Source organism: Capra hircus, chromosome 3, assembly GCF_001704415.2.
Source record: "Capra hircus breed San Clemente chromosome 3, ASM170441v1, whole genome shotgun sequence".
Lineage (NCBI taxonomy): Eukaryota > Metazoa > Chordata > Mammalia > Artiodactyla > Bovidae > Capra > Capra hircus.
In genome coordinates this window covers 25,055,649-25,077,637 of record NC_030810.1, presented here as the reverse complement: position 1 = coordinate 25,077,637, position 21,989 = coordinate 25,055,649, and the positions used below count along the sequence as shown (strand labels likewise).

Below are 21,989 nucleotides of genomic sequence, written 5' to 3'. Positions count from 1 at the left end.
GAGTTTGCTCAAACTCATGTCCATTGAGTTGGTGATGGCATCCAACCATCTCATCCTCTGTTGTCCCCTTCTCCTCCTGCCTTCAGTCTTTCCCAGCATCAGGGTCTTTTCTAATGAGTCAGTTCTTCACACCAGGTGGCAAAAGTATTGCAGCCTCAGCATCAGTCCTTCCACTGACAATATTCAGGACTGATTTCCTTTAGGATTGACTGATTTGATCTCTTTGCAGTCCAAGGGACTCTCAAGAGTCTCCTCCAGCACCGCAGTTCAAAAGCATCAGTTCTTCAGCACTCAGCTTTCTTTATAGTCCAGCTCTCACATGCATACATGACTACTGGAAAAACCATAGCTTTGCCTAGACAGATCTTTGCTGGCAGAGTCATGTCTCTGCTTTTTAATGTGCTATCTAGGTTAGTCATAGCTTTTCTTCCAAGGAGCAAGTGTCTTGACCAGCACGGATCCCAGGACAGTTGTAGTCAGTGCCCCTGACCCAGCGGCTGCTGTTGACCCGTGCCTCCGCCAGCAACTCCAGACACTCACAGGAGAAGAAGAGCACATGTCCTTCTACTCCACCATCTTGTACCAAACTGATCACATGGGTCACAGTCTTGTCTAACTCAGTGGAACTATGGGCCATGCAGTACAGTGCCACCCAAGACAGATGGGTCATGGTGGAGAGTTCTGACAAAACGTGGTTCACTGGAGAACGGAGTAGCAAGCCACTGAAACATTCTTGCCTTGAGAACCCCATGAACAGCATGAAGAGTATGAAAAGAGAAAAAAAGAGGCTAATTGACCTAATTAGATTTGTTATTTAGGAAATTAATTCTTATGTCTATGCTATTTGCTAATCATTTTGTTCATATCTTTATGATAGTACTTCTTTTGGAGTTATAATTTTATCATTTTTTTCTTTTTGAGTTGCAGTGCTTTTTCAAAATGTGGTCCTGAGCACATGTTTGTTAACAGTACAGACTTTTGAATTTCCATGCTAGACCTACTGAATCAGAATCTCTGCAGTTGGGCCAGAGAATCTGGGTCTTTACAAGTTTCACAAGTGATTCCTGTATATCTTAAAATTTGAGGACCATTAGTTTAGTGGAAAGAATATAGGCTTTACAAACTGATAGACCTAAATATTAAAGCCAATTCAGTCCCATACAAGCTAGACACTACAGGCTAATTATGTAACCAAGTCAAGTCTTGGTTTTCCCATAGTGAAGTGGAAGTAATAATTGTAGTAGTGTGAGGATGAAAAGAAACAGCATATTATAAAATGACTAATCCATAATAGGCCCTCATATTGCCTTCCTTTCCAATCTTATACAATTGTTTCCAGCGACTAGTGAGAGAAGGAAACAACTTCTTACTTACTGTTCCATTTCCTAACACAAAGCTTATATAGATGAGCATAAATGATTTACAAATGTGTAAGTGAAATGACTGGATAAATGAATTTTATAGGAAGGGACTGGAAGTTAGGAGATCCACTAAGAGGCCAGTGCCATAGTCGCAAGAGATGACCAGGGTCTGAACTGAGGCGTCATGCTTGGAAAATATGCAGGTTTCATCCCAGGTTACCAAGCAGGTAGGTAGATTCTCTGGATTGTTTTAGCTTAACATGAACTCTCTCTTTCACAAGTTGTCCCACTTCCTCTAAAGCAGACTCTGAGACGCAGGTCATCATTTGAAATCCTGCCACTAAAGAAATTAGCAAACCAGTCTTAAATCCAGCTTTTCAACTCACTCCCACATACCACTTCTATCCAGATGAAAAAGAATCTTTTCTAAACATCTCTGCCGGAAATTCCAGAGACTTACATACTAGCAAAGCAACACAGTCTTACTTGAACTTGGAAGTTACTTTCTATTTGTGAATTCATCTCTGTTTTCATAGTCCTATGATTAGACTATGATATAAATACCAGATACAACTATCTTGAAATTTCTCTGCTTAAAACTTTTGATAACTGGATTTTTAAGAATAACCAGTTAGTCTAACATTTAGACTCTGCCCTTGATATAATAGGTACCAAACTTATTGTTTCAGGAACCTGAAAGAATGTCAAGTGTCAGGTTAGCCATAATCATTTCACTGTTTTTGAGCTGTCATTGATGATTTTACAAGCAATTCAGCTTAACAAGTCTGAACTTATAATGCATATGTCTGTGGGTTCAAAGTGTTCATTCATTTTAAGTTTCTACAAAGTAATAGGTACTGCTGGAGACTAGAACCAGGGATTCAGAGATAAATAAGGAAAAGTCTCTTCAGTTTGTTTAGAGTCTGAAGAGAGAAATAGACAAGTAAATAAATGATGACAACTCTACAGGATAATACAAGGCTGGAGGTACATATCCATTCTATACCATCTTGCTCTTCTCTGTGGAGAGTCCATTGGTAATGAAGTAAGCTGTTTTTCCTGCTTCATTCATTCAGCAAATGAAAATAGTTTATTCCCATGAAAATCATACCATAACCATTCCTGTACTGATTCAAGAATGATATTTGCAGTGTTTGGAAGGAATAAAATTTAGAGAGGGAGAAACATGGTAAGTGTGTTGGTTGAAGAGAGGTGAAATGACAAAAAGAACTGTAAATGAGAATGGGTGGCCTATATTTTAATAAGCTAAGTGTCCCTGGGAAAATCAGTTAAACTTTCGTAGTCTGTTTCCTCTTCTCTCAATGGGGATCAAAGTCCCTTCCTGGCCAGCCTAATTATTGTAAGTATCACATGTGAAAGTGGTTTGTAAACCTTGAAATATAAGACTTTAAAGGATTAAAAATCTTAGATAAAGATACAGGCAGGGGGATATTTATTAATACTTACTATGTTTTCCTTTGCAAATACTTAGTTAATGGTCACTTTGATTAACAAGGAAATGAGAGCTTTTTACAGAATGGAAATCAGTGATAAATTAGGCCTAGTGCCAAGAAATTCATTCTTACCACAGAGTAGATGAGGCCTTCTAAGACATTCCTAATTCTGTAAACAAACTGATCCTTCCTTCCAGTCTGAAATCTTAGTCCATTTCAGAGCGTTATCCCACCATGTATTGTATTTAATCCTCATAGCCTGGGTCTCTTGGAAGTAGAGCAAACTTAGGGGTCTGTCCTGGGCCTCCATATTAAAAACCTCCCTCCTTTGCAGCTTAAAATGTGATTATATAAAGGCAGACCAAGCACCTGTAAAATAAGCAAAGTAGTTTCACCAAATAGGAAATATATATATAGAGAGAGAGAGAAACCTTTTTGAAATTTATTATTTCAGAAAAATCAAAGTAGTCTTAAGAAAAATTACAGTTTTGTCAGACTTCTGAACACAGTTTAGTATTATCTCTAAATTACATAGGCTGTATAGTCTCGCTTTAGACCTCTAATGTTTTTTTTTTCTGGCCCTGGGATCCTTGCCAGAGCCCTGGTACACAGACAGTGACTAGAGTAGGGCACAGCATTCAGTTACGGGACAGTGGGAAGATGTTTCAGAGACCTGAGGCTCATTTCTGTATAATCATTTATGAACGTTCCCCTGTTTATCCTCTTCTACCACTGCCAATTTACTTGCTGAAAAATGATGCTATTAATGACGGATGATTTGCCCCAGATCCTCCCTAGGAAGTCCTTGTGAAAAATTCAGAGGAATACAACTGTTTGGCCTATGGTTACACATTAGTTATTACAAGGAAGAGGACTAATATTATTAAGGTGATTATGATAGGAATGATTATTAGGGTAACATTTACCAAATGCCCACTATGCTAGGTGATAGGTATTCATCATTTAACTTCCTCCTTCCAGCAATCCAACAAGGAGATATTTTTCCAATTTTAGAGAGAAAATTGATAAGTGTTGAAAGAGGTCAAGGAATTTGCCCAAGGACACAGAAATTAAGTGGCCAACCTAAAATTCAAACCAAACTAAAATATCTGTGTTTGAAGCTGTATTTTTTTCCTGTACTGCTCTGCCATCAAGATGAAACAAGGACTAGAATCCAAGTTGGCTGGAAGACAAATGCCTTGGCCACAGTACACTGAGAAGCCAATGCTACCCAGTCAGTACTTCTTTTGAATGCTAACTTAACACATCTTTTCAAGTAATGCCCTCATCATTTATACTTGACATGAAGAAAAATTAAAATCTTCCATTTTACACATAGAGAGCTTTGTCACTGTGTAGTTCTTGGCTCTGTAATTTGATATGTGGGGGGTGCAGTGGCTAGGCAAAATTCAGATAACAGAAAATGAACCATTTTGAAGCATACAATTCACTGGCGTTTTATACATGCACAGTGTTGTGCACCTATTACATCCATCTGTAAATGTGCTAAGTTGCTTTAGTCATGTCTGACTCTCTGTGACCCTGTGGGCTATAGGCTCTTCTGTCCATGGGATTCTCTAGGCAAGAATACTGAAGTGGGTTGTCATTTCCTTCTCCAAGGAATCTTCCCAACCCAGGGATCAAACCCACATCTCTTATGTCTCCTGCATTGGCAGACGGGTTCTTGACCTCTAACGCCATCTGGGAAGCCATTATCTCTATTCTAGTTACCCCAACCTATTAAGCAATCTTGGCTCCCTGCCCCAGCCCTCCTGGCTCCCTGCCAGCCTCTGGCAGCCACCATGCTACTTTCTGTCTCTGGACTTGGCCTGTTCTCGATATTCAACACAAATGCAATCATACAACATGAGACTTTTGTGTCTGGCTTCTTTCACTTAAGTTCCTCCACATTGTATTATATCTCAGTACTTCATTCCTTTTATAGCTGAGTAATATTCCACTGTATGGATACATCACAATTTGTTTACCCGTTCATCTGTTAATGGACATTTGGACTATTTCCGTCTTTTGGCTGTTGTAATGATGGAATGAACATTCTTGTACAAGGGTCTACTTGACTCCCTGTTTTCAGTTCTTTTGGATATATACCTAGAAATAGATCACTGGGTCACGTGGTAATTCTGTTTAACTTTTTGAAGAACCACCAAACAGTTTTCAGTGTCTGTACCATTTACATTCCAACCTGCAATGTGCAAGGATTCTCCACATCCTCATCAACACTGATTGTCTCTCTCTTTTTTTAAAATAATAGCCATTGTAGTGGATATAAGGTGGTATTTCCTTGTGGTTTGATTTGCATTCCCCTGATGCACGTATGCTGAAGCCTGGCTTGGAGAATTTTGAGCATTAATTTACTAGCGTGTGAGATGAGTGCAATTGTGCAGTAGTTTGAGCATTCGTTGGCATTGCCTTTCTTTGGGATTAGAATGAAAACTGACCTTTTCCAGTCCTGTGGCCACTGCTGAGTTTTCCAAATTTGCTGGCATATTGAGTGTAGCACTTACACAGCATCATCTTCCAGGACTTGAAATAGCTCAACTGGAATTCTATCACCTCCACTAGCTTTGTTCGTAGTGATGCTTTCTAAGGCCCACTTGACTTCACATTCATCTCACACACTAGTAAAGTAATGCTCAAATTCTCCAAGCCAGGTTTCAGCAATATGTGAACCATGAACTTCCAGATGTTCAAGCTGGTTTTAGAAAAGGCAGAGGAACCAGAGAGCAAATTGCCAACATACACTGGATCATGGAAAAAGGAAGAGAGTTCCAGAAAAACATCTGTTTCTGCTTTATTGAATATGCCAAAGCCTTTGACTGTGTGGATCACAATAAACTGTGGAAAATTCTGAAAGAGATGGGAATACCAGACCACCTGACCTGCCTCTTGGAAAACCTATATGCAGGTCAGGAAGCAACAGTTAGAACTGGACATGGAACAACAGACTGGTTCCAAATAGGAAAAGGAGTACGTCAAGGCTGTATATTGTCACCTGCTTATTTAACTTCTATGCAGAGTATATCATGAGAAACGCTGAACTGGAAGAAGCACAAGCTGGAATCAAGATTGCTGGGAGAAATATCAATAACCTCAGATATACAGATGACACCACCCTTATGGCAGAAAGTGAAGAGGAGCTAAAAAGCCTCTTGATGAAAGTGAAAGAGGAGAGTGAAAAAGTTTGCTTAAAGCTCAGCATTCAGAAAACGAAGATCATGGCATCTGGTCCCATCACTTCATGGGAAATAGATGGGGAAACAGTGTCAGACTTTATTCTTTTGGGCTCCAGAATCACTGCAGATGGTGATTGCAGCCATAAAATTAAAAGACGCTTACTCCTTGGAAGGAAAGTTGTGACCAACCTAGATAGCATATTCAAAAGCTGAGACATCACTTTGCCAACAAAGGTCCATCTAGTCAAGGCTATGGTTTTTCCAGTAGTCATGTATGGATGTGAGAGTTGGACTGTGAAGAAAGCTGAGCACTGAAGAATTGATGCTTTTGAACTGTGGTGTTGGAGAAGACTCTTGAGAGTCCCTTGGACTGCAAGGAGATCTAACCAGTCCATTCTGAAGGAGATCAGTCCTGGGTGTTCTTTGGAAGGACTGATGCTAAAGCTGAAACTCCGGTACTTTGGCCACCTCATGTGAAGAGTTGACTCACTGGAAAAGACCCTGATGCTGGGAGGGATTGGGGGCGGGAGGAGAAGGGGATGACAGAGAATGAGATGGCTGGATGGCATCACCGACTTGATGGACATAAGTTTGAGTGAACTCCGGGAGTTGGTGACGGACAGGGAGGACTGGTGTGCCGCAATTCATGAGGTCACAAAGTTGGACATGACTGAGCGACTGAACTGAACTGATGACCAATGATGTTGAGCATCTTTTCATGTATTTGTTGTCCATTTGTACATCTTTGGAGAAATGTCTAATTCTGATACTTTAAAATATGGGATACTCCTTAAATATCTTGGTTTATAAACGATATTATCAGGATATCCTGGGATCTGAGAAATTTTCAAAAATAAGGTCTTAAATATTTGAACTCCAATCCGGAGTCGACGATAAGAAAGGAAAGGAGAAAAAGGCTGATATTCCTTGGTTTACGCAGAAAGCCAATACAGCCCCTGGCACGGGGCTTGCTCTGTTCATGGAGGCCTCAGGTGCCCTCTCGATGGGGTGAAGGCGCAGAGTGCCCTCTCGAGAGGGTCTTAGAAGCCCGGACAGGAAAGTGAACTCAGAGAGCCTCTGGACTCCAGGGGATCAGCCTGAAAAAGAGAGAGAGAGAGAGAGACAGAGACCAGAGCTCTGATGGAGCAAAGGTGTTTTAATCAACATGATATGGGCATATACACTGTCTTACAAGGTAGTTTTCTCAGCAAAGATAAAGATTAAAATTCCAGACTTACAAAACATAGGCGATCCATATTAAAGAGAGAGAGAGTTATAAACAATCACTTTTACTGTTTGGTTCACAAGAAGGAAGAGGGTACTTACCACTGTGTAGAAAAACTAATAAAGGAAATGCCTAGATTCTTCAGCCCCCTGCTTCCCTCTCCTCTTAATTCCTGAGTATTCAGGAATTAATAAGGAGCAGAGAAGTCCTGACAGATCCGAAACAGCACACAGGAAGCCTCCTGTTAAATGCTTCCTGACAAAACCATAAGCTGGAGATTTAAAAAAGAGAGAGAGACACAGGCTTTTTACTTCTCAAATACCAAAGAAGAAACTGAGGCAATCTTACATCTTTTTGGTGCCTAATGAATTAGCCCCTTAAGAATAATTTAATTGTTAAAATATCTGCTTCCTTTGATCTCACACCAACCAAGTATTTATGGAAAATAATCAATTTAGCTTTAGAGGCAGGTTTTGAAAACTTAGCATTAAATGATTAAATATTTGAATTATTTTACATTTTTCTGACATCACTGAATCTGCAGAATTTCTAGAAACTGGTTTATCTGTTTTAGTGACTCAAGAAAAGTCAGTTAATTGTCCTCCCAGCTCAATTCAGTATATATTTGTAGACTACCTATTCCACGCCAGGCACTGTGCCCAGTCATCACATGAAGAAAAGAAACTTGTCACCCTTACAGATTATGTTACAGAAGGAAGATAGTCCTAAAATAATCTAGCACCCTACAAGAGGATGCTGTCATTTTCCTCAGGAGAGCTGTTTGCATTTTCCCTTCCTGACTATATTATTATTTCTCTCAATGCTTCTAGCCATAATCTCAGAACCCCAGTTAGGATAATGGTAGCAAGAAAGAATGTTACTCAGTTGTGTCTGACTCTTTATGACCCCTTGGACTATAGCCTGCTAGGCTCCTCTGTCCATAGAATTCTCCAGACCAGAATACTGGAGTGGATAGCCATTCCCTTCTCCAGGGAATTTTCCCAACCCAGGGATCGAACCCAGGTCTCCCACATTGCAGGTGGATTCTTTACCATCTGAACCACCAGGGAAACCCTATGGTAGCAAGAGGAAAGTAAAATAAGAGCATTTAGCTTGCAAAGACTTTTGCCACTTTTGAGGTCCATGACGGTTCCTGGAGCAGACACCTTAGGTCTCTTTCTCTTTTTATCTGTATAGTCATCTCTTTTCTTTCTTGCTTCCCTTAATATATCTGAGTATTCAATAAAATAATAATTAGAAGAATGTCTGGCATATACTAAACATTCACTGGATGTTTACTATTATTGTATCAAATGCCAACATGGTAGTGTTCACGTATGCTGGAAATTCAGAAATTAATAGGACAGTATTCCTGTCCTCTAAATGCTTGGTCTACTGAGTAAGAGGCATGTGTAAATATATAATTATAATAATATGGTGCGAATAGAACACAGAAATGAAACCATTCAACCCAGGTTGAGGTATCTGTGAATGCCTAGACACTTACTTTGGGCCAGAAAGATAAGTCTGATTTTGCCAAAGGAGGAGTTAGGAAGAATATTCCAGGCTGAGGATAAAGGATAGGCAAAGGCAGAGAAGGATGCAGTGAGATGCATTTCAGGGAGCAGTGAGAGGGCTAGACCATAGGGTATGCGGAAGGGGAAAGTGGGTAATGAAGCTGATAAAGTAATTGAGGGCTCCTGTGCTAGGAAGTTTATCCCAAGGGTGTGGGAAAGTCATTGAAGGTTAGGAAAAAGGAGTATTATACTGTGATTTATATTGTAGAAAGGTAAGTCTTTGACATTATACTTTCAACAATAAAAATTTGATAACTACAAAATCTCCATAGAAATAGCTTTCCAAAATCATTTGTCCCTTTCTTTAGATGAAATTTAAAACACTTTTTAAAAGTAGGGCTCTTCTATTTCCCCAGCAATCCCACTGCTGGGCATATTGGAGAAAACCAGAATTGAAAGAGACACATGTACCCCAATGTTTATCGCAGAACTGTTTATAATAGCCAGGACATGGAAGCAACCTAGATGTCCATCAGCAGATGAATGGATAAGAAAGCTGTGGTACATATACACAATGGAGTATTACTCAGCCATTAAAAAGAATACATTTGAATCCGTTCTAATGAGGTGGATGAAACTGGAGCCGATTATACAGAGTGAAGTAAGCCAGAAAGAAAAACACCAATACAGTATACTAACCATATATATATGGAATTTAGAAAGATGGTAACGATAACCCTGTGTGCGAGACAGCAAAAGAGACACAGATGTATAGAACAGTCTTTTGGACTCTGTGGGAGAGGGAGAGGGTGGGATGATTTGGGAGAATGGCATTGAAACATGTATAATATCATATATGAAACGAATTGCCAGTCCAGGTTCAATGCATGATACTGGATGCTTGGGGCTGGTGCACTGGGACAACCCAGAGGATGGTACGGGGAGGAAGGAGGGAGGTTCAAGATGGGGAACACGTGTATACCTGTGGCGGATTCATGTTGATGTATGGCAAAACCAATACAATATTGTAAAGTAATTAACCTCCAATTAAAATAAATTTATATAAAAAAATAAAAGTAGGGCTAGTTTAACAACTACTAGTTTAGTTTACCATCTTTCTGTTTCCTACAATACCTGGCCCAGTGTATTACTCATACCCTATGTTGAACAGAGTCATTGCCTGAAACTAAGCCAAGATACCAAGTGGTACAGAACAAAAAATTCTATACCTAAGTCTCTAAGACAGATGATTTGCCCCCTAAATGTGTCTAAAGTTAGAAATCATTCCTCCACTTTTCCTAGATACCTGAAAACCTATCCAAGTATGTAATTCTCTTTCATTCTTATATTTAATACAGTTATTTTTATCTATGATCCACCTTCAAGACCTTTTATTATTAGTCCTTGTAATAGGCTGCTGTAAGACCTTTGACTTTAAACCTTTCATACTGATGTCAGAGCTAATTTATGGCTTCTGATTTTTTGTATGTGATAAGCAAATTAGTTATTCTTTCCATCTGACCTTTTCCTGAAGCTTTCCCTAGACTTATGAATTTAAAATTTCATTAGGGCTTTATTCTCAACTTACTAAAAGTTATAAAGGCTGAAACCAACATTTATAATGATTTTAAAGGGTTGGCACACAGTTTCTGCAAAGGGCCAAATAGTAAATATTTTCAACTTTGGGAGCTGTATACTCTTTGTCCCAACTACTCAACTGTGCCTCTGCAGCACAGAAGTAGCCATAGACAGTTCATGAGCAAATAGGCATGGCTATGTTCCACTAAAAATTTTATTTACAAAAACAAGCCACAGGCCAGCTTTGGCCCGAAGACCACAGTTTGCTGACCTTTGATTGAAAGTAACCTTCCTCCTCCTTCTTATCTGTCCGCCTTCAGGAAGGAATGGCCACAGACTATAGTATTTAGATTTTTTCAAAGACTGTTACATCATCTCTGTTTTACATGTGCGTGCACACACATGCACCAAAAAAATCTCCAGAGCATTTAGCAGGACTTGCCATGTAACAGGGCTGCCATACTGGAAAGGAAATATGTTTGTCTCTCTCCCTTTCTCGAGAGTTTATGTTCTCAGTAGACAGGTAGGAGAAATCTGTGTGAACATTTGGGAACCTATTATAGGATTCTGTTCAGAAGCATAGGTCTTGTCTCCCAGACTTATTGACTGCTGAAGAATTAGGTCCTGGTCCTAGTGTTAAACCATTCTTCTGCACCAGTATAGATAAACTTTCTCCATGTATGGTTTTTCTGAAGGCAGAAGTAACATGACAACCACTTGTCACTTAAGCAATATATGCTACTTTTATTTGGGGGGGGGGAGTTTATTTAAATTTATTTATTTTAATTGGAGGCTAATTACTTAATAATATTGTATTGATTTGGCCATACATCAACATGAATCCACCACGGGTGTACACGTGTTCCCAATCCTGAACCCCCCTCCCACCTCCCTTCCCATACCATCCCTCTGGGTCATCCCAGTGCACCAGTCCCAAGCATCCTATATCCTGCATCGAACTTAGACTGGTGATTCATTTCTTATATGATATTATACATGTTTCAATGCCCTTCTCCCAAATCATCCCACCCTCTCCCTCTCATAAAGCTTCTTAAGCAGTGCTTTCTAAATTTAAATATGCATAGTAATTACCTGAATCATATGGTAGGTATATCCTTCATTTTTTAAGAAAGTGCCAAAGTGTTTTCCATTTTACTTTTCTACCTGCACTGTGAAAGAGTGCCAGTGGCTACAGTTTGTATGTCAACACTTGGTATAACTAGTCTCTTTTAATTCTAGATATTCTAATACATTTTTGGTGGTTCCTCATTGTAGTTTTGATTTGCATTCTCCCAATGGCTAATGAGGTCAAGCCCCTTTTCATATGATTACTTGCTACCCATATCCTTTTTAATAAAAAAGTTTGCAAATCTTTTGCCTATTTTTATTTTTTTTTTAATTTTTAATTTTTTTTTTTTTTAATTTTAAAATCTTTAATTCTTACATGCGTTCCCAAACATGAACCCCCCTCCCACCTCCCTCCCCATAACACCTCTCTGGGTCATCCCCATGCACCAGCTCCAAGCATGCTGTATCCTGCATCAGACATAGACTGGTGATTCAATTCTTACATGATAGTATACATGTTAGAATGTCATTCTCCCAAATCATCCCACCCTCTCCCTCTCCCTCTGAGTCCAAAAGTCCATTATACACATCTGTGTCTCTTTCCCTGTCTTGCATACAGGGTCGTCATTGCCATCTTCCTAAATTCCATATATATGTGTTAGTATACTGTATTGGTGTTTTTCTTTCTGGCTTACTTCACTCTGTATAATCGGCTCCAGTTTCATCCATCTCATCAGAACTGATTCAAATGAATTCTTTTTAACGGCTGAGTAATACTCCATTGTGTATATGTACCACAGCTTTCTTATCCATTCATCTGCTGATGGACATCTAGGTTGTTTCCATGTCCTAGCTATTATAAACAGTGCTGCGATGAACATTGGGGTACATGTGTCTCTTTCAATTCTGGTTTCCTCGGTGTGTATGCCCAGCAGTGGGATTGCTGGGTCATAAGGTAGTTCTATTTGCAATTTTTTAAGGAATCTCCACACTGTTCTCCATAGTGGCTGTACTAGTTTGCATTCCCACCAACAGTGTAGGAGGGTTCCCTTTTCTCCACACCCTCTCCAGCATTTATTGCTTGCAGATTTTTGGATCGCAGCCATTCTGACTGGTGTGAAGTGGTACCTCATTGTGGTTTTGATTTGCATTTCTCTAATAAAGCCCAGAGATAAATCCACACACGTATGGACACCTTATCTTTGACAAAGGAGGCAAGAATATACAATGGAGTAAAGACAATCTCTTTAACAAGTGGTGCTGGGAAAACTGGTCAACCACTTGTAAAAGAATGAAACTAGATCACTTTCTAACACCCCACACAAAAATAAACTCAAAATGGATTAAAGATCTAAATGTAAGACCAGAAACTATAAAACTCCTAGAGGAGAACATAGGCAAAACACTCTCAGACATAAATCACAGCAGGATCCTCTATGATCCACCTCCCAGAATTCTGGAAATAAAAGCAAAAATAAACAAATGGGATCTAATTAAAATTAAAAGCTTCTGCACAACAAAGGAAAATATAAGCAAGGTGAAAAGACAGCCTTCTGAATGGGAGAAAATAATAGCAAATGAAGCAACGGACAAACAACTAATCTCAAAAATATACAAGCAACTTCTGCAGCTCAATTCCAGAAAAATAAACGACCCAATCAAAAAATGGGCCAAAGAACTAAATAGACATTTCTCCAAAGAAGACATACGGATGGCTGACAAACACATGAAAAGATGCTCAACATCACTCATTATTAGAGAAATGCAAATCTTTTGCCTATTTTTAAAATTGTGTTCTTTATTTTATATTAAGTGAGTTTTTTATAAGCTCTAGATACAAGTCCTTTATTTGATATGTAATTTTCAAAGATTTTACTTCCAACTTGTGGCTTAATTTTCATTATCATTTTCAACTGTCTTTAGTACTACAGAAGATTTTAATTTTGATGAAATTCAATTTAGTATTTTTACTTTTATTCTGTTTTTGCCTCATATCTAAGAAATACTGACTAACCAAGGTCACTGTTTCTCCTATGTTTCTTCTAAAAGCATTATGCCTTTAGATAGTATGCTTAGGTCTGTGATCCATCTGAGTTAAATTTCATATTTAGTATAAAGTAGGGACTGAAGGATTTTTTTTGTTTTTCTGGGAGGTAAAAGAATATATGGATATTCAGTACTTCTGGCACTATTTGCTAAATGACCTTTGCTTGTGCAGGTATATATCTAGACTCTATTCTGTTTTATTATTCTTTTGTCATCTTATACTAATACCACATGCAATTACTTTAGCTTTATAATGAATCTTGAGATCAAGTAGTGTAAGTCCTCTAGTGTTCCTCTTTTCATTGTTGTTTTGGCTGTTCTAAGTCCTGTACATTTCCATATGAGTTTTATAATCAGTTTGTGAATTTCTTTAAAAAAAATATTGCTGGTATTTTTATTAACGTTGCATTGAATCTAATTTAGAGAAAATTGACATATAAAACATTAACTCTTTTAATCCATAAAAAGGTTATATGTCTCCATTTAGGTCGTCTTTAATTTCTCTCAGAATGTTTTAGTTTTTCAGGGTACATCTTTTTTTCAAAGTATTCCTAAGTATTTCATACAGTTGCGCTCATCTCACATGCTAGCAAAGCAATGCTCAAAATTCTCCAAGCCAGGCTTCAGCAATACGTGAACCGTGAAATCCCTGATGTTCAAGCTGGTTTTAGAAAAGGCAGAGGAACCAGAGAGCAAATTGCCAACATCCGCTGGACCATGGAAAAAGGAAGAGAGTTCCAGAAAAACATCTATTTCTGCTTTATTGACGATGCCAAAGCCTTTGACTGTGTGGATCACAACAAACTGTGGAAAATTCTGAAAGAGATGGGAATACCAGACCACCTAACCTGCCTCTTGAGAAATCTGTATGCAGGTCAGGAAGCAACAGTTAGAACTGGACATGGAACAACAGACTGGTTCCAAATAGGAAAAGGAGTACGTCAAGGCTGTATATTGTTACCCTGCTTATTTAACTTATATGCAGAGTACATCATGAGAAACGCTGGACTGGAAGAAACACAAGCTGGAATCAAGATTGCCGGGAGAAATGTCAATAACCTCAGATATGCAGATAACACCACCCTTATGGCAGAAAGTGAAGAGGAACTAAAAAGCCTCTTGATGAAAGTGAAAGAGGAAAGCGAAAAAGTTGGCTTTAAGCTCAGCATTCAGAAAACGAAGATCATGGCATCTGGTCCCATCACTTCATGGGAAATAGATGGGGAAACAGTGGAAACAGTGTCAGACTTTATTTTTGGGGGCTCCAAAATCACTGCAGATGGTGATTGCAGCCATGAAATTAAAAGATGCTTACTCCTTGGAAGAAAAGTTATCACCAACCTAGATAGTATATTCAAAAGCTGAGACATTACTTTGCCGACTAAGGTCCATCTAGTCAAGGCTATGGTTTTTCCAGTGGTCATGTATGGATGTGAGAGTTGGACTGTGAAGAAAGCTGAGCGCCGAAGAATTGATGCTTTTGAACTGTGGTGTTGGAGAAGACTCTTGAGAGTCCCTTGGACTGCAAGGAGATCCAACCAGTCCATTCTGAAGGAGATCAGTCCTGGGGTTTCTTTGGAAGGAATGATGCTAAAGCTGAAACTCCAGTACTTTGGCCACCTCATGCGAAGGGTTGACTCATTGGAAAAGACTGATGCTGGGAGGGATTGGAGGCAGGAGGAGAAGGGGATGACAGAGGATGAGATGGCTGGATGGCATCACTGACTCGATGGCCATGAGTTTGGGTCAACTCCAGGAGTTGGTGATGGACAGGGATGCCTGGCATGCTGCGATTCATGGGGTTGCAAAGAGTCGGATACAACCGAGCTACTGAACTGAACTCAACTGATGTATCTATTTTTACTTTTTAGTGCCTGAGCTTTGTGTCATACTAAACGAATCATTGTCTAATCCAAAGTAATTAAGATTTTTACCTTTATTTTCTAAGAGTTTTATAGTTTTGACTTCTTAATTTTAGATCTTTTATTCATTTTTAGTTGCTGTTTTTATATGTGTTGTATAGTGATAATTCAGTCTCATTCTTTCCCATATGGAAATCCAGCTTCCCCGATCCATTTGTTGAAAAAACTCACCTGTCTCCATTGAATGGTCTTGGCATCCCTATATGAGAGTTTATTCCTGGGCTCTCTGTTCTATTGCATTGGTTTAGACCAGAAGGTTTTGGTTACTTTAACTTTGTAGTAAGTTTTCAAAATGTGAGTTGTTAAAATTGTTCTCCTTTTTCTTTTCTTTCTTTCTTTTTTTTTTCACTATTTAGAGTCTCTGAGTTTCCATGTGAATTTAGAATGGATTTTTTATTTCTGTAACAAATGCTGTTGAGATACACTCAGTTTTCCTTATAGAGATTTAAACAGTAAAGAGAAAACATCTATTAAGTTATGCATGAAATGCCCATTTTCAGTTCTCCTCATTCCTTTGGGTAGATCCAGATTTCTGACTGGACTCATTTTCCTTCTCCTTAAAGGACTTCCTTTAAGTTTTATTGTAGTACATAAGATAGTAGTTAATTCAGCTTCTGTATATATTTGAAAAAGTCTTCATTTCACCTTCAGTTTTTAAGATATTTTTACTGGGTATAGAATTCTAAGTTAACAAGTTTTTTTGTTGTTTTCTTTCAGTGCTTTAAAGATGTTTCTTGAGTGTCTTCTCATTTGCACTGTTTTAGATGAAAAGTCTGATCTCATCTTTATTTTTTCCCCTATATATTATGTATTTTCTCTCATAGATTTTAAGAATTCTTGTTTTAATATTAATTTTATGCAGTTTGGTTATGATGTGCCTTGGTGTAGCTTTCTTCATTTTTATTTTGTCTCATGTTTATTTATATTCTTGGATCTGTGTCTTTATAGTTATCAAATTCAAAAAAAATTTGGCCATTATTTCTTAAAATAATTTTTCTTTTCCTATTCCCTGCACCTGTTTTCACCCTCCGATTGTACTTTTGTTAGATTACCAAAAGTTATCCCATAGATAACTTTTCCAACTTGCTACCTTGCTTGGGTGCAAAATAAAATCTTCTGGTTCCAACTGGGCCTCTAGGTTACCAAGATGGATAATCTACCTGTCAGGTTCTATATTACCTCACTGTTTACAGTGCTGATATTTAATTTCCTCTTTGTTTCTGGTACTTAGGAATTCTCCTTTGTGCTTTCTTTCTCATATGCAAAGTAATACTTTTTAACATTTTTGCTATATTTTATCTACTATTTCTAAGTATTTATATTGAGAGAATTTCACATTATCTTGGTCCATATCTCCTCAGGGACAGACCAGGATCATTTCCTTAGTTTCAAAGGCCTACTTATTAAGGTACATTTTAACCTGGGCATTCAGAAGAACAGATAAATACCATATGTATATATGTATGTGTGTATTTGTGTATACAGTTGGTTATTATTTGAAACCAGCCTAATCACTATAGCTTCTTCAATTTGATAATGTGAAATTTTACATTAGTTCTTGAGAATTAACTGATGATTACTAACTTTAAACAAGGAGGAGTAACAAGTTGCACTTAAATTCCACATCTGGTTCATTTCCTCATTTAAGAACCATTTGATAGCTCATAAAATGTGTTCACTGTTTTTGAAGTGAAGTGAAGTGAAGTCGCTCAGTCGTGTCCAACTCTTTGTGACCCCATGGACTGTAGACCACCAGGCTTCTTGGTCTATGGGACTTTCCAGGTGTGAATACTGGAGTGGGTTGCCATTCGCTTCTCCAGGGGATCTTCCCGACCCAGAGATCGAACCCAGGTCTCCCACATTGTAAGCAGACACTTTACCGTCTAATGGACATTATTTTTGATGAGTTGTAGAGACACCTAATTCAGTGGTCACTGTTTCAGAGATATAAAACTCTACTGAGCAACCCAGAGAGCCACAGTGGGAAAAAGGCATAGGCTTTCAGAAGGAAAAGACTGGGTTTGAATTTGAATTATAGCACTTCTTTGCAAGTAATTATACTACTCAGAAAAAATATGCTTATGTAAAAAAAATCACTAGTCTAAAGAATACTTAGAAGTTCAAGAACTTCAGATGTAAAACTGGTAAGCACTGATAATTCTACTCATTCATCTACCAATTATGTATCGAATGTTTGCTATGTATAAGATAGTAGCCTAGATGCTATAGGATATATAGAATCTTTTCCCTTAGGGAGTTTACAGCTCAAGTAGGGAGTAGTGAGACAGATATACAGATGAGTGTGGCACAAAGCAGCATGAGAGCAGTGACAAGTATGCTACAGGTGAAAGGCTCCAGTAGAGGTTATTACTTAGTTCTGAGCAATGCAGCTTCTCATTTTCCTATAACAGGAAGTATTTTTATACTAAGTAGCCCAAGCCATAGATCAGGCAGCACCTGAAACCTGTTCCTAAACCAGATCATCCAGCTGTTCTACCTCCACCTAAGCAACAGTGTATTTCTAATCACTTTGTCTGATGCATCCCCTGAGATTTAGCAAGGGGAACCTCTGCAAGGACAGTATTTGTAGGACACAGAAGTTCCAAGAGGCACAGTTTATGTAAACAAATTTATACATGAACTGTTAACCACAGTACCTGGAATTGTCCTAAAAGTTTGATCGTAATATGGGCTTCCCAGGTGGTTCAGTGATAAAGAATCTCCTTGCCAGTGCAAAAGATGTGGGTTCATTCTGTGATCCAGGAAGATTCCCTGGAGAAGGAAATGGCAACCCACTCCAGTATTCTTGCCTGAAAAAACCCCAAGGAGAGAGGAGCCTAGCAGCCTATAGTCCATGGGATCGCAAAGAGTCGGACACAGCTTAGCAACTGAACAACAACAGCAACATAGGATAATGGGGGGAAAGGCTAAGCAACATTCTCTATATCCCCAGATTGGAAATGACTGTGAGTAGGACAGTTGGAGAGGCAAGTATAAAATCTACAAGACAGGGGAAAAAAATGGATGATAGTCAATCACAAGCAACTACCAAACATGCAAGAATCTATGACCATGATGGAATTTAGGAAAATTGACCCTGAGCCACATGCTTGAGCTGGTCCTTCTGTCTCCCTGTCTGATACTCAGGGACATTGTGAGTAAGGAAAGGAACATTGAATTACCAAGGGAGAGGAGAGGAAAATATTGCTGATCTGGATTCAAATCTGAGTTCTACCACTAACTTAATGGCCATGTGTAAATTATTTACCCTTATGTGATTTCAGTTTCTTTATCTGTTTACTGGTCTCTTATATTTCTAAAAACATATGAAAAGCTGTTGGGATTTTGAGGGATAGAGCCAATGGAACAAGATGTTTTCCAGGTGGTAAGAGTGACGTTATTTAAGAAACAAAAGGAAAATAATGCAAAACTTGAACACTGAACTTGTCACAGTAAATCAGTAGATGCCTAAAATAATGATGAAGGTGGTCCATGTATAATTATCTATATCTTCCTCTATTAAACTGTGTCCTGCTTCTGTATTCTGTATTCCTGCTTCACACTGCTAGTGTGATGCCTAAAGTAAAATTGATATTTAATAAATATTTTCAAGAAAGAAAGAAGGGCAGAGAAATAGAAGGGAGAAGAGGGGAGAGGGAACGAAGAAAGTTAGCTGGCTTAGGAAGTGTTATCACAACAGGTGCCACATTTTATGCCATGGATCCCTGTATTTAATGACCTTTCATATCTGCAACAGTCTAACAGAGCTGTTTACCTAGAATACTTCTATTATAGACTGTATTTGTGCTCAGAGAGCTTTTAGAAGATCCCTTTGTGGTGTGTACATAGTGTCGTAACAGGTCATTTCTGCCCAGCTAGTCAATTTCATTGACTCAGATGGAGCTGCTTTGTGAATGAGCTGTATCATTTTCCTCCCTAATTTTTACAGTAGACAATAAATGTTTTATACCTGGAAAGGCAGTTCATTTATTCAGCAGATGCTTGTTAAATGCCTCCCAAAAGTTGGGCATTGTGCAAAACACTTGTAATATAAAGGTATGTAATATGGACAAGGTCTCTGCCTTTATGGTGCTTACAGTTGTCATGGGGAACTCTCACATTAAATAAACAATCATCTGACAATACAATTGTGATAAATGTTTTTAAAGGGAAAGTACAGGGTGTTACAAGAGAAATCTAATAAACTAATTTGCAAATGAGATCAAAAAGTGTGTTACAGTTAAAATTTTAAGCATCTTAAATATTTCCCTATTTGAAATATTAAAAGAGAACTCCCATAGGTTGTTGATAATATTAGGGATATCTAAGTTTGGAAAGATAAACTTGTTTAGAAAGGCACAGAATCCTTAAAAATTCAATTCTTCAACTTAATAAATGACTGAAAAGGGAGACACTGTTTACCCAAGAATACACAGCTTGCTAATAGCATGGCTGGAACTTGCACACAGGTCTACTAATCTTCTCATTATCTCTCTCGGTGAAAAAATAAGATATTATACATCAAATATAGATCAGCCATGGCCAAAAGAGCTATTAAGTATCCACTCTGTACAAGCTTGTATATTGGGAGAGGGGGGTGCTTACAGAGTAACGAATTAGGCAAATGTGAATATAAACAGAAATATATAAAATATGTCCTATCAGTCTGGTTGTACCTCGTCATAGTAAAACTGTAGTATGTAGACCAAAGTGGGAAATACCCGTTGGAATCAATGAAGATATCTTTAAAGGAATATGCTTCTGTTTCTTTAAAATGAAAATACTAATAGCTAAGTACTAAGTCTCCAAGTAGAAGTTTTTACAACCTAGTTTTATTCGTGTGTAATATTATATGGCTTGTAAATTATCCTGATTACTTTGCAATCTAAGTGATCTTTCAGGTTAAACATTGTTCGTGATATTTTATTGTAACATTAAATTTCCCTGGCATACTTATTTATCATAGATAGTATAGTAATTAACTTCAGGACGGCAACATCTAATTCTTTATAATTTTTTATTTGAAAGACTAGGAATCAATGAAATGTTGCTATTCATACCAGAGATTGTAGAATTAATGGGATCATTGAAACCAAAAGGAGTATGAGACTTCAGGGAGAAGGCCAACCTTGAGTAGATATCAGAGGGTGCACCTAAGACAATGCTGAGCATATACTCAGCCTGAGTAAACATATATTGAATCGAGGAGACAAAAAGAAAGAATTCAGTTAAACCGTATGAAATGTCCATTTTTATGGGTCAAAAGCCAGCAAATATTGATGACTTCATATGATTCAACCTATCCTGCAAAATAACCATAAAAGGAAACCGTACTCTAATGTCAACCAATGTGGGTATTTATTAAATTTAAGTACATGTATTGATAAATATGTCCCTGCTGGCTCAGTCGGTGAAGAATCTACCTGCAATGCGGGAGACCTGGGTTCAATACCGAGGTTGGGAATATCCCCTGGAGGAGGGCATGGCAACCCACTCCAGTATTCTTGCCTGGAGAATCCCCAAGGACAGGGGAGCCTGGTGGACTGCAGTCCATGAGGTCACAAAGAGTTGGACACGACTGAGCGAATAAGCACAGCACAGCACATTGATATATTGGCTATACTCCAGAATTTAACAAATAAATTCTGGTAGTTGAATTAATTTCATATAACATCACAGTTTAAATGTAGGCAGATGGCATAATCACTTCTGACATTAAAAATATTCCAAAAGATCTTCAACTCAAATAACTTCTACATTATATACACTTCATGAGTGTGAATGTTATGGGGAAATATTTTCTCTGATGGCTCAGATGGTAAAGAATCCACCTGGAAGATCCCTGGAGGAGGGCATGGCAACCCACTCCAGTATTCTTGCCTGGAGAATTCCATGGACAGAGGAGCCTGGTAGGCTGCAGTTCAGGGGATCACAAAGAGTCGTACACAACTGAGTGACTAAGCACAGCACAGCACAACCAAGCTTTAGCAGTGATATTTCAGCCTGTTTCTGTGCTGACCAGGGGATTACTTCCTAGTCTTTTTCTGTCTCCCATCCCTTAGGCCCAGTTCTGACAGTCTCCAAGTTTATCTTAGAAAAATCAGGAGAAAAAGAGAAAGGAACTAATCACTGAAGAACTAAATGCCAAGTACTTTGCTAAATATTAATAGTTTATATATATATATTGAATTCTCACAACAACCCTATGAGACAAATGTTGTTTCTTTTTTATAGTTGAGGTAACTAAGACCTAGAGAACTTAAATAACTTACCCAAGGTCGCACAATTTGTAAGTGGTGGCACTCGGCTTCAAACTTTTTGTTTTCACTGTATACTGTGCTGTGCACCTTATTACTTGTTTGTGCTGTACACTTTATAAGTGCCTTGTTAATTATAATAAGTTTATACAGGGATAAGACAAGAGGATTATCATTTTTTTTCTTTAAAAAACACTAATGTGGTAAAATGCACTGAATATTTTCCTTTCTTAATAAGGATGAACGAGAAGCCAGAGAAAATGTGAAGCGAGAACAAGATGAGGCCTATCGCCTTTCACTTGAGGCTGACAGAGCAAAGGTAGGTTTGGTCAAGGGACTTCTGGGATAAAGACATCAATCCTAAATA

The 21,989-nt window shown here is 38.3% G+C and overlaps 1 protein-coding gene across 1 annotated transcript in view; it reads left to right on the top strand.

Annotated features, from left to right (window-relative positions):
• Positions 1-21,989, top strand: part of FAF1 (Fas associated factor 1) — a 478,462-nt gene that overhangs the window by 395,171 nt on the left and 61,302 nt on the right. The window contains exon 16 of the mRNA XM_005678443.3: positions 21,861-21,941. Coding sequence (XP_005678500.1) covers positions 21,861-21,941 — 81 coding nt within the window. The remainder of the gene's footprint in view (positions 1-21,860; positions 21,942-21,989) is intronic.